This window comes from Nuphar pumila, chromosome 10 (genome assembly GCF_984573655.1).
Source record: "Nuphar pumila chromosome 10, dmNupPumi1.hap1.1, whole genome shotgun sequence".
Lineage (NCBI taxonomy): Eukaryota > Viridiplantae > Streptophyta > Magnoliopsida > Nymphaeales > Nymphaeaceae > Nuphar > Nuphar pumila.
In genome coordinates this window covers 89,487,971-89,503,267 of record NC_143258.1, presented here as the reverse complement: position 1 = coordinate 89,503,267, position 15,297 = coordinate 89,487,971, and the positions used below count along the sequence as shown (strand labels likewise).

General features: G+C 36.5%; 1 protein-coding gene across 1 annotated transcript; it reads right to left on the bottom strand.

Annotated features, from left to right (window-relative positions):
• Window positions 1-390: 390 nt before the first annotated feature.
• Window positions 391-15,040, bottom strand: LOC149827271 (protein PTST, chloroplastic-like). The gene is made up of 9 exons (XM_090019239.1): window positions 14,921-15,040; window positions 13,232-13,274; window positions 12,769-13,102; window positions 12,056-12,145; window positions 4,248-4,316; window positions 1,524-1,629; window positions 1,322-1,410; window positions 796-908; window positions 391-686 (listed from the first exon to the last, which is right to left on the bottom strand). The coding sequence occupies exons 2-9, from the start codon at window positions 13,246-13,248 to the stop codon at window positions 584-586; spliced, it is 921 nt and encodes a 306-aa protein (XP_089875365.1). The 5' UTR covers window positions 13,249-13,274; window positions 14,921-15,040; the 3' UTR covers window positions 391-583.
• Window positions 15,041-15,297: the final 257 nt, after the last annotated feature.

Below are 15,297 nucleotides of genomic sequence, written 5' to 3'. Positions count from 1 at the left end.
GGTTTTTGCAATATCAGTTGTACCAGCTCTCTTTGTTGGTTTTCAGCACCTCTCTCTCTCTCTCTCTCTATCAATGTGTCTTAACTTTTCACAAGTAACATGGTATCAAGACTAGGTCTAGATGATTGTGCATAGGTTTACACATTTAAGACTAATAGTAGCGGAAATTTTGTAAGTTGCACAATCGACGAGTTCAGCTGAACTACGCACATGCAAGTTAAACTTGCATCACCAACCGGGGCTCTGCTTGTCTGGTAGGAGCAGCTAGTGCAAGTCACCTTGTGTTGGGAGGTTGCAGGTTCAAAACCCAATGGTATAGTTGTATAACTGGTAGGGGTCTGCCTAACCCCAGCTTGCCTTTCAAAAAAAAAAGAAAGTTAAACGTGCATCTTTATATGGTAAGGCCTTTGGTTGGATATCTATATGAATACATCCCTTCCTGTTAAAAAGAAGAGAAAAAAAGGAACCAAGGTTATGAATAGTAGCAATAAAAAGAGGCCACTGCATGTAAAGCTCCTGCTGATTGACAAGCAGATCAGAACAATTCTTCAAAAGTACCCAGGAGCTGATCAATTCAAGTCGGCTATTCCAAGATCAGAAGATTGTTTTCCATCAGACCTTCACCTATAGTTGGTAATTCTGGTGATAGCTTCCACTCTCCATCCACCAAGAATTTGATCTCATACCTGCATTCAACAAAAAACAAGAGTAGGTAGTGCAACAAACAAGAGAGAGAGAGAGAGAGAGAGAGAGAGAGAGAGAGAGAGAGAGAGAGAGAGAGAGAGAGAGAGGGACCTTCCAGGCCTAAGCTTTAACTCCGCAGAAAATTTGTTCAAACCACCAGTATATTCTGGCGACATCTCTTCTCCTTGGCTCCATCCATCAAAGGAACCCATAACCTGCACACTCTGTTCCACCAGCAAAGTGTAAGGCGAAGCAATTTCAGATGGTGCATCCATCCGGCCAACAATCCTGGACTTATATGACCAATCATCTTAGAACAGAAATCACCGCAACATGAAGTAGCTAGAAAATAAATAATCAAGAAATGCAAATGCAACATCAATCCATCCGCAATGGTGAGCATCTTTTCACATAAAATCACTATCTTCTCTAGGCTTGAAAGATCTTAGTCTTAATGTTAATATAAAAATCAGGTACTTTTCTTCTTTCCCCATTTAACATATTTCTGCTGAATTTTGCGAAAAAAATTCCAAAGAAGTTGTCTCAACAAGAATTTATTGATATTGATGCTGTTGACTTTGATCTGCACAAGAGAATCATAATCCGAAATAGTCAAAACATAGACAAGTTTTCTTACCTCAGCCATTCCATACCAGGACAACAAAACATCCTTCAATTTTACATTCTCTACATCTTTTATTTGCTCCTTCAGTTTTTCATGGAACTCTTAGAAAAAAGAAAACAGCTATTAGTGCAAGCATACAAAAATTTCAATCCCTACAACAGTTTCATGACAAAATATTGGCACAGAAAATATTGTCCATCAGGTGGAATAATACCTTCAAGCCTGGAGAGAAGATGGGATTGAATATATCTTCCATTGATCATCCTTGAACCAGGGATGATCCTGGACTTAGCTATCTCTTCAGCCAGTCCAATTAAAGCCTGAATAAGAAGATAAACATATATTTGAGATTAAAAATGACTAATATGCAAAATCACAGACCAAGAGACTGCGCAAAAATGGTTGTAAAAAAATGGCAAATAATATATAAGATGTGTGAATGGGTTGCTCACTATGCCAATAAAGAGCCATGCTCAAGTTGTCAAATCTATCAAACTCAAGCTTTACCTTTAACAAAGTATTTGATATTGTTCCTTATGTGTTTTGTGTTTTGATAGCAGACATTATGCTTATTTCTTGATGATTACTTTCGTTTCACATGGATATATTTTATGGATAGAAAACATGAAGTGTTTGATATCTTTTATAAGTTCAATGCTTTTGCCAAAAATCAGTATCGTGTCTATCGACCTCAATTTTCAATCTCCAAAGTGATGGTGATGGCAAGTATTCTTATAAAAGTTTCTTTTCAAAATTTCTATTGGAGAACAAAAATAATCAATAAAGCCTGTTGCCCACGAACACCTTAGCAAAATTAAAGTGTGTGTTTTCAAAATTCAAGATCTAAAGAAACAAAGCATGAATACCAACTTTTTTTTATTTAGTTACACGGAGATGTTGAATAGTAGTGTGTGCTTGGGTCTTAATCAAAGACCAATTTTGTCTTCTCGTTATGTGTTTGGAGCATTTTGGTCAATTTGTCTTGTGTAGATAATTTTAGGGGTAAAGTTGGTATTTACATAATTATGTGTGGGTAGCATGGGCATGCAAGTTTATTTAATGAGTAATGAATATCATGGGGCATGTGAAGGGTCCATGTAGAGGTACATAGGAATGTGGAAAGTTGGTATGTGAAGAGTCCTATGCATTAATTAGTAATTAGTGAGTGATTAAAAATGGATTTTCGTAACTTGCATTGGGGCCTATGAAAAGAAGGCCAAAAGTAATTGAAATTATATTAGAAGTGTGTAGAAAGGGTCCCAATGCCTATATATATGTGTGGGACTTTGGTGTAAACAAATGAATTATTAGTAAATTTCTTCTCTTTCCTTCCTTGATTTTTCTCTCTTGAGTTGGGTATTTTCTTCTTGATTAAGGGTTGGGGTTTTCCCTATAGGAGAAACCCAAGGCCTGTGAACAGGTGCAAATTTTTGAACTACTCCAAATCCTTATGATTATAAAAAATAAATAATAAGTTCAAGCTGAAATTTGGAAACAACATAATGACAAACTTTCAAAGAAAAAACAAGAAATATGAAATAATAAATCAGGATCATGAAAAAAGAATGAAATGACACAAGTTTTATTGTGTTCATGAGTTGTCATCGTGTGTCTGGTGTCATGACATGTCAGCACAAGACATGCATGCTAAGTGAAGTTCCCATGTGATATTGTTTAACACCTAGTCGATTCTCACTGATATCATTGATGACAAATTAACTGCCTGTTGGTTCAAGTTATTTCACCTCTTTAGGAAAAGGGATAAAACAGGGCTCCAAGAGTAACTCAAAACATGGCCTAACCAAAATTCTTTGGTATTTGCCATTCTCCAGGTTATATGTCCCCCCTCTGTAAGGTTGCAATTTTTTCAGTTCATGAAATCGTCCAGCTCTAATTTCCATAATTCAGTGTCATCTTAATGTAATATTCCACTCTCCCTGTTCTAAACGATAGTCTTCTAAAGCACCCAATTCATCATTTGAATGCTAGAGCAACCATGCTAAGCCAAGGAATTGTCAAGAATTCAGTTTCCCCAATCACCCTACTTGATTCCAATTCATAGAAACTCTGCAATCCCATCCAGCCCTTCTACATGTGAATCCACTTTTATTAGAGAATTTATTACTCTTTTTCACCTCTTTAGGAATGCTAAACAACAAGAGAAGATAAGGGGGGAATGCTGGTAGAACATGCTGGTTAGAATATGTAGCTAACAATGATTTAACTATTTTGCAGACCAACCTTCAATGACTACTAATGTGCTCGTCTCAAAGTATCACTTGGGGTGACATCCCAAGAAACTTCATTGGCAAAGCTCCCAATGCACAACCGAAGATAAATGTTCAATAGGTGAAGCATGCACACCCAGGGCCGGCTGGCCTCTTTGATATTTGAGGCCACCGCTTGGGGTCTCAAATGAAAAAATATATATAACGCTTATATTTCACATGCCAAGGGCCTCCAATGAAACATGGCACATGCATGTGCCTCAAGATGAGGGCCTCCAATGAAACATGGCACATGCATGTGCCTCATGCTGAGGGCCTCCAATGAAAAAAAAATATGAAGAAATATGGGCCTCCAATGAAATATGCCTAGGGCCTCAACTTCTCTTGAGCCGCCCCTGTGCACACCCACGAATAGAAAGTTACATTGAATGTGAAATACAACTTAGATTGCGATGATTTCTTCCATATGAAAATTGTATTAACCCCTTCCTATAAAAAGATCAAGAACACATCTAGGCAACTTTTGCTATAATTGGATCATCAAAACCATAAACACAAAAAAGAACACTCAGAGGACTACAGAGGAACACTTAATATTCCAAAATCACAAATAATGAAAAAAGCAATCTCGGATTAAACTTCAACTGAAAGTACGGAATTTTCAGATAGCCAAAGAAAAAGAATTAGCATAGTATCAGTAAGCATCTAACCTGCAGTTCAAATTCCATAACTGCAAGTTCATTTGTACATTTGACCAAAGCATCCTCTTTGACTTGCAACTGTAAATTCAAATATTTAGCAGGGAAACTCTACTGTTAGATTTAATTCATAAAGAACTTAAGAGAGGAAATAATATCCTACTTTGAATTATTAACTACATCTTAACATAGAGCATTATAAAATAATATTTCTACGGAATCACATAACAATGAATAGCTTATGATGAATTTTGAAAATGACAACTATGATAATATTGAGACTAATGACTACAACAAACAACAACTACGCCTTCATCCCAAAATAATCGGGGTCGGCGATATGAACCAAAAAAGAAAATCATTATGGGTCTTCCACATGAATCCTTCTCCTCCAATCATTTCTATCCAATGCCATGTCCTCGGTGAGGTTCAAAGCATTCATATCCTTTCCTATCACCTCCATCCATGTCTTCCTAGGCCTACCTCGACCTCTTTTAACTAATATATTTTCTCATTTCTCTATCCTTCTAACTGGAGCATCATTAGGCCTTCGCCGAATATGTCCAAACCACCATAAACGATTCTCTCTCATCTTATTTTCAATGGGTGCAACGCCTACCTTCTTACGTATCTCCTTGTTCCGAATCTTATCTTTTATTGTATTTCCACACATCCATCTCAGCATACGCATCTCAGCTACACACATTTTTTGAATATGATGTCTCTTGACAACCCAACATTCCGTACCATATAGTAAAGCAGGCCTAATAGTCGTCTTATAAAACTTTTCCTTCAACCGCAATGGCATTCTACGATCGCACAACACTCCAGTTGCACTTTCCATTTCATCCACCCAACCTTTTGTAATGAAATATGCGGAAGAATCCAAGAATGCTAAAGCATTCACTATGTCCCACACGGACAAATGCAACAAGCATAAGAGAGGAAATCCACTAAGGGATATACGAAAGGCCTTATAAAAAGGCTACACACATGAAAAATAATATCACTATTATTGAAGAGGAGCTCTCCAGAGCAATACCACATACAAGGGGGGTTCCCCCTATTTATAAGAAAAGGAGACCAAAGGGGCTCCCAATAGAGTCGTTGGGAGCCCCCAACGACTCCATTGTGGGGCCCCTTTTCGGTATCCAAAAAGCATTTTAAAAAATAAAAAAACAAAGATAAAAAAAACAGCAAAATGAGAGAAATAAAACAAGTACCCCTATTGGGTACTTGTGAAATGACCATAATACCCCTATCGAGTATTATGGTGAATATACATCTATATTTATATATATATGTATATTATTACATATGTTTTAACACCCCCCCTCAAACTTTACGGGGGAATGACCGAAAGTTTGCCAAGGAGGAACAAGAAGCGAGGAGCAGGCAGGGCTTTGGTGAAGAAATCTGCAAGTTGATATTCTGAAGTGACATATGGCAGTGTAACTGTCCCACGAAGATATTCATCACGTACATAATGACAGTCCATTTCAATATGTTTAGTCCTCTCATGGAAAGTGTGGTTGCTGGCAATGTAGATGGCACTTTTGTTGTCGCAACAAAGCTTCGAAGCCCAGGTAATTTCGACTTCCATATCTTGAAGAAGACTTTGAAGCCACACCAGCTCCATTGTAGTAGTTGCCATAGCCCTGTATTCTGCTTCAGTAGAAGACAATGAGACTTTTTGTTGTTTCTTGCACCTCCAAGCAATTAGCGAATCTCCTAGGAACACACAAAAGCCAGTAGTTGAGATTCGATCATTTGTGTTTCCTCCCCAGTCAGCATCAGTATAAGCTAGTAAATCTAAGGAAGAGATTGAGGATAGGAATAGCCCTTTAGTCAAAGTATTTTTAATATATCGAATGATCCGGAGCACAGCACTCATATGCACAGATGTAGGAGCATGCTGAAATTGGCTTGCAGAGTGCACAGCATGAGCAATATCCGGCCCGGTGATAGTCAGATAGGTGAGGGAGCCTATGAGTTGCCTGTAGGGCGTAGGATCATCCAGCAGAACTCCATCCTCCAATCGTAGTTTAGCATTGATAACTTCGGGAGTCTCCACCTTTTTATCATCTGAAATCCCAGATTTGGAACATATGTCTGCAGCAAGCTTCATCTGTGACAATATATACCCTCGAGGAGAGTATGCAACTTCTATACCAAGAAAGTACCTAAGAAAACCCAGATCAGACATATCAAAATTATGTTTTAACATATTTTTAACTTTAAGAATACCACTTTCATCATTGCCAGTGATGATCATATCATCAACATAAAGCAGAAGGATGATGATACTATTACCTGCATGTTTAACAAAAAGAGCAGTGTCAGTATAACATGAGCGAAATCCCAATTGTAACATGATAGCACTAAATCTATCATACCAAGCCTTAAGGGCTTGTTTAAGACCATATAAAGCTTTTAATAACCGAAGGGTTTGACCTTGGTTAACACTGATTCCCGGCGGAGGGTCCATATATATTTCTTCATTCAACTGACCATTAAGAAAGGCATTTTTAACATCTAATTGTAATATAGGTCATTTCTTAGATGATGCTACCGCAATTAAAGTTCTAACGCTTGTCATGCGAGCCACGGGAGCAAAAGTCTCCTCATAATCGATGCCATATTCTTGTGAGTATCCCTTAGCAACTAATCTAGCTTTATAACGCTTTAGGGAACCATCACTTTTTGTTTTGACTTTGTAGACCCATCGACATCCTATAGCTTTCTTATTTGGGGGAAGGTGAACTATTTCCCAAGTTTTAGCTTTATTTAAAGCATCTAGTTCAACTTTCATTGCTTCAACCCAATGAGGTATACTTTTTGCTTGATTATAATGAGAGGGTTCATAGTAAGAATGCAAGGCTATTAGACAAGCTCTATATTTAGGTGAGAGAGTTTCATATGAGACAAACCTATTAGGTGGAATTGATTCTCTAGAAGAACGCCTAAGGGAGGTCTCTTCTAGGGGTTCATTAAGCCGCAAGAATTTTTCTAAAGCACTAATAGGTTGGGCTTCCTCACGCCGAGTGTATACTTGGAGATTGTCACCATTAGTTGGTGATACATCATTATCATGAGAATCATGAGTATTTTCTAAAACTTCCGGATGACTCAAAGAGTCATCATTTGAATCTTCTAAAAGATCATTGATAAACATATAATCAATTTCATTTGATTTTTCCAATATGTCAAATCCATTTTCATCTTCTAAAAAGGTTACATCTTTGGAGACAAATAACTTATTGTTTTTATGATCAAAGCATCTATAGCCTTTTTTATTTTCACCATATCCTAAAAATACATATTCTATTGCTTTAGGTGACAATTTATCTCTTTTATGTAAAAGAACAAAGCATTTACACCCAAAAATCCGAAGACGATTGTAGTCGGGTGTCATATTAAAAAGTTTTTCATAAGGAGAGATATTGTTCAATTTTGAAGATGGTATCCTATTGATTAAATAGGTGGAGGTTAACACGGCTTCGGCCCAAAAATTTTTAGGAATATTTTTAGAAATGAGTAAGGATCTAGTGGTTTCCAAAATATGCCTATGTTTTCTTTCCGCTAGACCGTTTTGTTGAGGAGTTCTTGGGCAAGATTTTTTATGACAAATGTCATGTTGTTTTAGATATGATTGAAAATCATTTGATAAGTACTCTCCACCCGAATCGGATCTAAGAATGGATATTTGACTTTGAAATTGATTTTGAATTTTTGCATGGAATTCTTTAAAGAAGTTAAAAACTTCCGATTTAAAGTTAAGAAAATAAATCCATACATATCTAGTATAATCATCAATAAAAGTAACATAATATGAATAACCACCTTTAGATAGAACCGGAGATGGCCCCCAAACATCGGAATGCACCAATTCAAAAGGTCTTGTTGTCACAAATCTAATAGGAAAAGGAGTAGACTTCATTTTGCCAAAAATGCAATCTTTGCAATTGATATCTTTTTCTTTACAAAATTTGTGCCCAAAAGGAAAAATATACATTTTAGAGTAACTTGGATGTCCAAGCCTTTTATGCCAAGTTTCAATATTTTTGTCTTGGACATAAGTACAAAATGAGGTATTTGGAAGCATTAAATTATCCATAAAATAAAGGTCTCCCTTCCTATGGCCTTGCCCAATCCGCTTCCCGGACCGAAGATCCTGCACAAAGCACCCTTGGGATGAGAAAAATATTTCACATCCATGGTCGGCTATTTGAGAAACGGAAAAGAGGTTAAGATTTAATTTTGGAACTATTCTAACTTTTGGAACAAGGAAATTTTGAACATTTTTAGAATCAAGAGTTCCAACACCATTTATTTTGAGAAAAGTTCCATCGGCCGTAGAGACACAAGACATTTTTGAATTGGTGTGCACATTGGTTAATGCATTTTCATGAGGGGTCATGTGAAAAGAAGCTCCGGAATCTAAAATCCAAGAGTACGTACCGGGAGGTGATGATGAGGCAATTGCGGCACCGGAGGTAGAAGAAGTAGCCTTTAGAATTTGTTGGAGAGCCAAGGAAATTTGTCCAAGAGTATCTTTGAGATCCCCGTTCTTGTCGTCATCTTCTTTGGTGGATGATTCTTCAACGGAAGCCACCTTTGGCTTGAATGCTCCATTTAGCTTTGGGCAAACGGGTTTAATATGTCCCGGCTCATAACAATGATGACATATAATCATTTTTCTTCCACCACTCCCTTGCTTACCAAAATGAGGTGGTTTGTATGTTTTGACATGATTGCCGGGTTTAGATACGGCAAGAACTTCATCAATGCTTTTACCCATATTATGCCTAGTCTCTTCTTGAGTAATTTCGGCAATAGCCTCTTCTAAGGGAGGAAACGTGGATCTATGGAGAAGTGAGGATCTAACTTGTTCAAATTCGGGACGAAGCCCAAATAAAAATTGAAACAATCTATCTTGTTCCATTTGTTTTTGTCTTAGTACCACATCCTCCATAGACACCCATTTAGGCTCTAAAAGAGCCAATTCATCCCACAAAGGATTTAGAGCACTATAATAGTCTTGTATGCTCATGTCACCTTGTTTTGTGGTTCTCACTTTTTCTTGCAAAAAATAAGCTCTTGCAAGATCCTTTTGGGTAAACATACCCTTCATAAAAAACCAAGCTTCATTTGCCCGGCGGAATTTTGCAATATTTGCACATACCTTAAGTTCAACATTATTCATAAACCATGCTAGGATTTTTGCATGGTTACTCTCCCAATCTTCCATTTGATGATGATAGTCTTCAATAGTCTTGAGACGAGCATCGCCTTCAAGTGTTTTCTCTTGATCTTCTTCCATCTTTGTGAGCTTAAGTTGGGGTTCCGGAATGGTCCCCATTACATAACCCCAAAGCTTCTTCCCTTTGAGATTATTCTCCATTGCGGATGCCCACATCATGTAATTTTTCCCATTGAGCTTGAATGATAGATCGATCTTGACTTCCATTGCTACAAAATGGAGGTGAGAGAGAAAAGAAAAAAAAAATAGAGAGATACACGATTTTACCTTAGAAGATCGTATGGCTCTGATACCATGTAATGAAATATGCGGAAGAATCCAAGAATGCTAAAGCATTCACTATGTCCCACACGGACAAATGCAACAAGCATAAGAGAGGAAATCCACTAAGGGATATACGAAAGGCCTTATAAAAAGGCTACACACATGAAAAATAATATCACTATTATTGAAGAGGAGCTCTCCAGAGCAATACCACATACAAGGGGGGTTCCCCCTATTTATAAGAAAAGGAGACCAAAGGGGCTCCCAATAGAGTCGTTGGGAGCCCCCAACGGTCACAATTGTGACCGTTGGGGGCCCCAACGACTCCATTGTGGGGCCCCTTTTCGGTATCCAAAAAGCATTTTAAAAAATAAAAAAACAAAAATAAAAAAAACAGCAAAATGAGAGAAATAAAACAAGTACCCCTATTGGGTACTTGTGAAATGACCATAATACCCCTATCGGGTATTATGGTGAATATACATCTATATTTATATATATATAGATGTATATTATTACATATGTTTTAACACCTTTATACTATGATTTACATCTCCATCAATTTCTCCATACTTTTGAATGATAGATCCCAAAATTTAGCTCCTGAAAATTTATCAGCAATGGAATATCTTGATATAATTTGACAAACTATGCTTTCCTTGAAAGGTCTCAAAAAATATCTCATTAGATCTCAAGAAAAAATTTAGAAGGTAACTTTTTTTAAGTATTGAGACATATCAAGATGGCATTCAGATAGCAACAAGCTAGGTTAACAACAACAAGATCAAATATGAAGAAACAAGAATATGATCAAGCATGGCATATTATAGAAAGAAATAATGACAAATGTTCAAGATCATAAAAACAAATATTGACAGGACAGTGACCATAAGTATGGCAGGCAAATCCAGCGCAGCTAGGTCTCTGATCTTGTGGGAGGTTTCTCCATGTGTGTGTGTGTGTGTGTGTCTATATATATATATATATATATATATATATATATATATATATATATACTGATGGTCATAAACACAGTATTGATCATGTCTCCCACAAGATTCTCCATGTCCATGAAATGTCGTGGTATTTCTAGAACAGATATCATCTTTACATTTTCGTCTCTAGCTCACAATGAGCACATAATCCCTTATCTTTCACAATCTTCATTTGAAATCATTTTTGGAGGATACTGTTTGAATTCCCAGCATGTTTAAAAGGAATAAGCAAAGCCAAGTGAAGACTGGATCCACTTTACCTTTTGCTAACCCATATTACAAACCTAAATCCCTTTTCATCATCTCCTCAAAATCTTTATTTGAAAAGATTTGGAAGATGATATTGTTCCATGCATTTTTTTTCTCATGTCAATGGTCTTCTAATGAACCAAATATGCAAAATTATAGGAATGGTTATCATTTTTGTGTCATTTTTTTATAGCAGACTATCTCACATTTACATGTCTAGAGTTATGATCCAGTATTATACTTTAGTTATCTCTGTATTTCATTTTCACCTAAAGACCCATCCTCTTTGAGCCTTTGCCCACATTTTCTACTTATGGACATTAGTTGATGATAGGGCAGAGCAAAGAGAATATGGTAAGACATACATGAATACACAAACTTAAATACAAGAATATTCCTAACAGTGAGTATACTCCTGCCTAGCAAAAACCATAGAAATAGGACTTGAAGACCAAACTGCAGACATATTAAATCTCTCCAAATTGATCACATACAATGCATTGCTGCTGGCTAGCAACATTAATCCAGTTTGAAGATTAGGTAATTTTCTAGAGGATCCTTGTACAATAGTCACTAATGAGAAACTCAATATAAAGGGCTCTTTTCATGTCTATTAACAATATATCATATAGATTTTTTTTTCTGAAAAAACATCAAAATCCTGCCTGTTACTTTTTTATGGATTTGGGAGCTGCTTAGTTTACATGTTGCGCAACATTCTGGTTACTATCTCAAAATCTTCTAAACAGATTGATGTGCTAGAATATGTTCATAAGGAAATTTATAAGTTCCAGTATGATTTTAAAGCAAGAAAGGATAAAATCCTTTGTTTAGACAACCAACAAATTTCACTTCAAATATCTACAACTAAGATCACCAAGTTGACATATAAATATTGATTAAATCAAATCATAACCCACATATTTAACAGAAAATCCATGTAACATATACGAAGTCCAGATTCCTACAGTAGATAATGAAGAGAAAATTGTTTGATGAGAAGACTGGATTACTTGGCAAAGAAAAAGAAAATAACTTTGTTTATAAACCTGCCGTTTGAGATACCGGTTGTGTTGATTTGCTTCGCTTAATTTCCTCATAAGTTTTTCCCTTATTGAATCAGCCAATAATTTGTCCAACTGCCAAGATATCAGCATGAATTTGTCAAATAACTTTTCATACAGACATGAAATATTGAATAAAAACTCAAACATTACCCAATTTCATAAACCCATAACAACTTCAAACTGGTGGAGAACCGAGGACTGTAAAATATTGCTTGTTCATATTTTTTATACGAGCCTGTTTGTACATATGTTCTTTTTTACCATATGAATAATGGAGAACCTTAGCCAATAGATCTTAGTGTGCCATAATCCTAGGTTACTAGAATCTGGCAAATGATTTTACTCCCGCCATCATGACAAGACATGTCCTTGAAACTGTTGAGATGATTCATCCACAAGGCAATGAAAGCCCATCAGGTATCCTGCCACTGTCTTACACAGGGTGCATATTGGTTGTTAATTTACAATGTTTTCACGCAAATCAGTCCACTTAATTTAAATGTATTTTAATATTGAATAAATACTGCCTTAAAGCCCGTTATGATTTTTTAGATTTTGCTAATATTAGCTAACTAAAGATAACCCAGAAAAATTGCAAAAGCATAAGATTAATTCATTATAAAAAATACACTAATGTGCTATCAATTTTGTAAAGCCACTCGTCCATCAAGAACATGAGATTTGCATATACTTACCTGATCATTGTCTAAGATCTTAGAATCAGATTCTTCAGATGGGTCTTCGGAAACAAAATCATCGTCATTTGAGGAGCCTCCTTGTGATCCCCATTCCTCTTCGAGACTGACAGGTGTAGCAAAGGTTCGCCAATGTTCTGAAGTGTATAATGGAAATTTCACTCCAGCCTGGTTATTGAATTGTGAAGTGACTGCATAAGCCAACAATGAAACCTTTCTAGGTTTCATCCTTATGCATGTAGAGGATGAACAACTACAACATTTGTGGAGCTGGTGTGGCACTCGCTCCTTTGATTTCCATGAGCCCCATGAACCAATTATCTTTGAACAACACCTAGAGAATTGCCACTTAATTAGTTTCTAGAAGTGAAATGAAGTTCAATCATGGTAAACAGCAAATATGGAGAAGTACATGATATAATCACAAACACAAGCATAGTTTACTACATAAATAAATGTAAACCTTGCACAGTCTGTCATCTGGGAAACTCTTTCACGGGTTCCTTCTGCTAGAGCAAAACAGAAATCACAAATAAGTAACATAAGCATCGTTAAAAGGGTTCTCACGGAAACTCAGAGATAACTATTCTATCTCCACAAAGAACCAAGGAAAAAAAACTGTTCTCTATAAGTTGATCCACAGAGAAACAAAGAAAAAAACAGGAAAAAGATGCTGCTTTTTTTCTTTGAAATGGAAAAATAAAAACTTTTGTATTAGAAAATGGATACATGTGTGCAAAAGGGAGATGTAAGGTATTATTCAGAAAGTGCATAAAAAAGGGATATTTACGGCTTTGTTTCATGAAAATTGAACGGTAGAATTATCAGAAAAAGCAATAATGGTGAAGGTAATTCCTCTCAATATTTCTGGCAACCATTATGGATATTACAAGCTTTTCAGACTCATGTTTAACAAATTCTTTCCCATCCATATATTGCCCGAGGAGACCATCTCATTTACAATTCCTACGAGCAGTGCATCTTTTGTATTTAATCTATAAACTTGTTTATCAGGAAATCAATGTTTCAGTTAACAATACATGTATTTCCCCTGAAGCAACTCCGATTTATAATTCTTCCAAAAAGTGCATCATAAATGGAATTGTTTGTCAGGAGATCAATGTTTCAGTCAACAGTATCGGTGATGGTGCCAAATCCACACATCATCTAAAATCAACATGACTGAAGCAGCTAGAACCATTTCTGGGTCTACATTCACAAAGCTACATTTTCTCCCAAAAGAACATAAAGCCACAGGACTATATCTTATTTTAATTCCTCAATAAATGAATATACTGCTGTAATTCTACAAATAAAAACCACTTTGAATTAGGCTAGTTCTCTTATAACAATAATGTACATTAATGAGTTCAAGCGAATTCTTTTGAGAAGTCACTTGGTGATGGTTACCAACAATAGAACAAGGAATTTCACATGATCATGACATTCATGCATAAAGCAGGAAGGGCTCTTAAAAGTACCTTCCTACACTACCATTCACACTCTAGAAGCGCCCTTTGTTTCACAAGGAAAGAAAAAGAAAGAAGAAAGAAGAACCTTAATGCACACCTTCAATCACAAAGAAAACATCTCAAAAAGTTTCTCTTATGCCAAATATCTCCACAATACAAATTTCCTCTGTTTCAAACTAAATGATCAATATCTGCAATGGGTGATTAAAATGACGGCCCTTTACCATGTTGTTTTACCTGTTTTGTAGGGTGAGCGATCACTCATCACCCTACAAACTGGTTCTCGTGTGTTTAATTCTTCTTATCTGAATTGAAAGGATTTCCTTTTCATCCACAAAAAAGAAAAGATCATGGTGACGGAGGCCATGAAAACACAGAACCAAAATCCAACACCACCCACCTTCATTCACAAAGAAAAACTCCCCAAATTTCACACAGAGAAAGAGGAAGTGAAAAATATGAGATATGAAGCATCCCCACGTTCACAATTCACTTCCTCTTTCCTTTTCTTCTCTTCCTCAACACAAGATAAGATGCTATTCTCACTCTTTGTGCTTCACTCCACATTGTAGTCAGGAAACTTGCATTAAACCAGCAAAGGAATTGAAGAAAGATGCGTGAATCAACAAAATGAGAAGAAATGGCAAATGGGTAACAGATATTTGAGAAGAAAAACTTACAGATAGGAAATATATGCAATTCTGTCAATTGGTTCAGCACCGAACAGGGCCCCACATTAACACGCCATTACCAGCTCTATAAAGAAGCGTGGCAAATGCAGCAGCAGCAGAAGGGATATGCTGTGAATAAAGAAATGGGTGATACTGAATCGATTGGGAGAGGAGGAAGTTACAAAATTGCCATTTTTAGCTGTTTTCCGAGTGAGCTTGATTGGACCCAGTTAGAAGTAGGACTGGATCGCCTTAGACTTGTTTCGAGACGGTATCAGTATCCGGCCTCCTTGAAAAGGCTCACAGCTAGTTGACTTGGTCAAGTCTGCAAGTCTCCGCATTCTGCTTATCTGGTAGGGGACATTTGTAAGTGTCACCAAGTTGAA

What these genes read in the sequence shown, in the direction of transcription:
- LOC149827271 (XM_090019239.1), bottom strand. An exon ending in ACCGGTATCTCAAACGGCAG is followed by an intron (nt 4,317 to 12,055) that starts GTTTATAAACAA and finishes TTGAATTTACAG; the next exon opens with TTGCAAGTCAAAGAGGATGC. An exon ending in TCTTCTCTCCAGGCTTGAAG is followed by an intron (nt 1,411 to 1,523) that starts GTATTATTCCAC and finishes CTTTTTTCTAAG; the next exon opens with AGTTCCATGAAAAACTGAAG.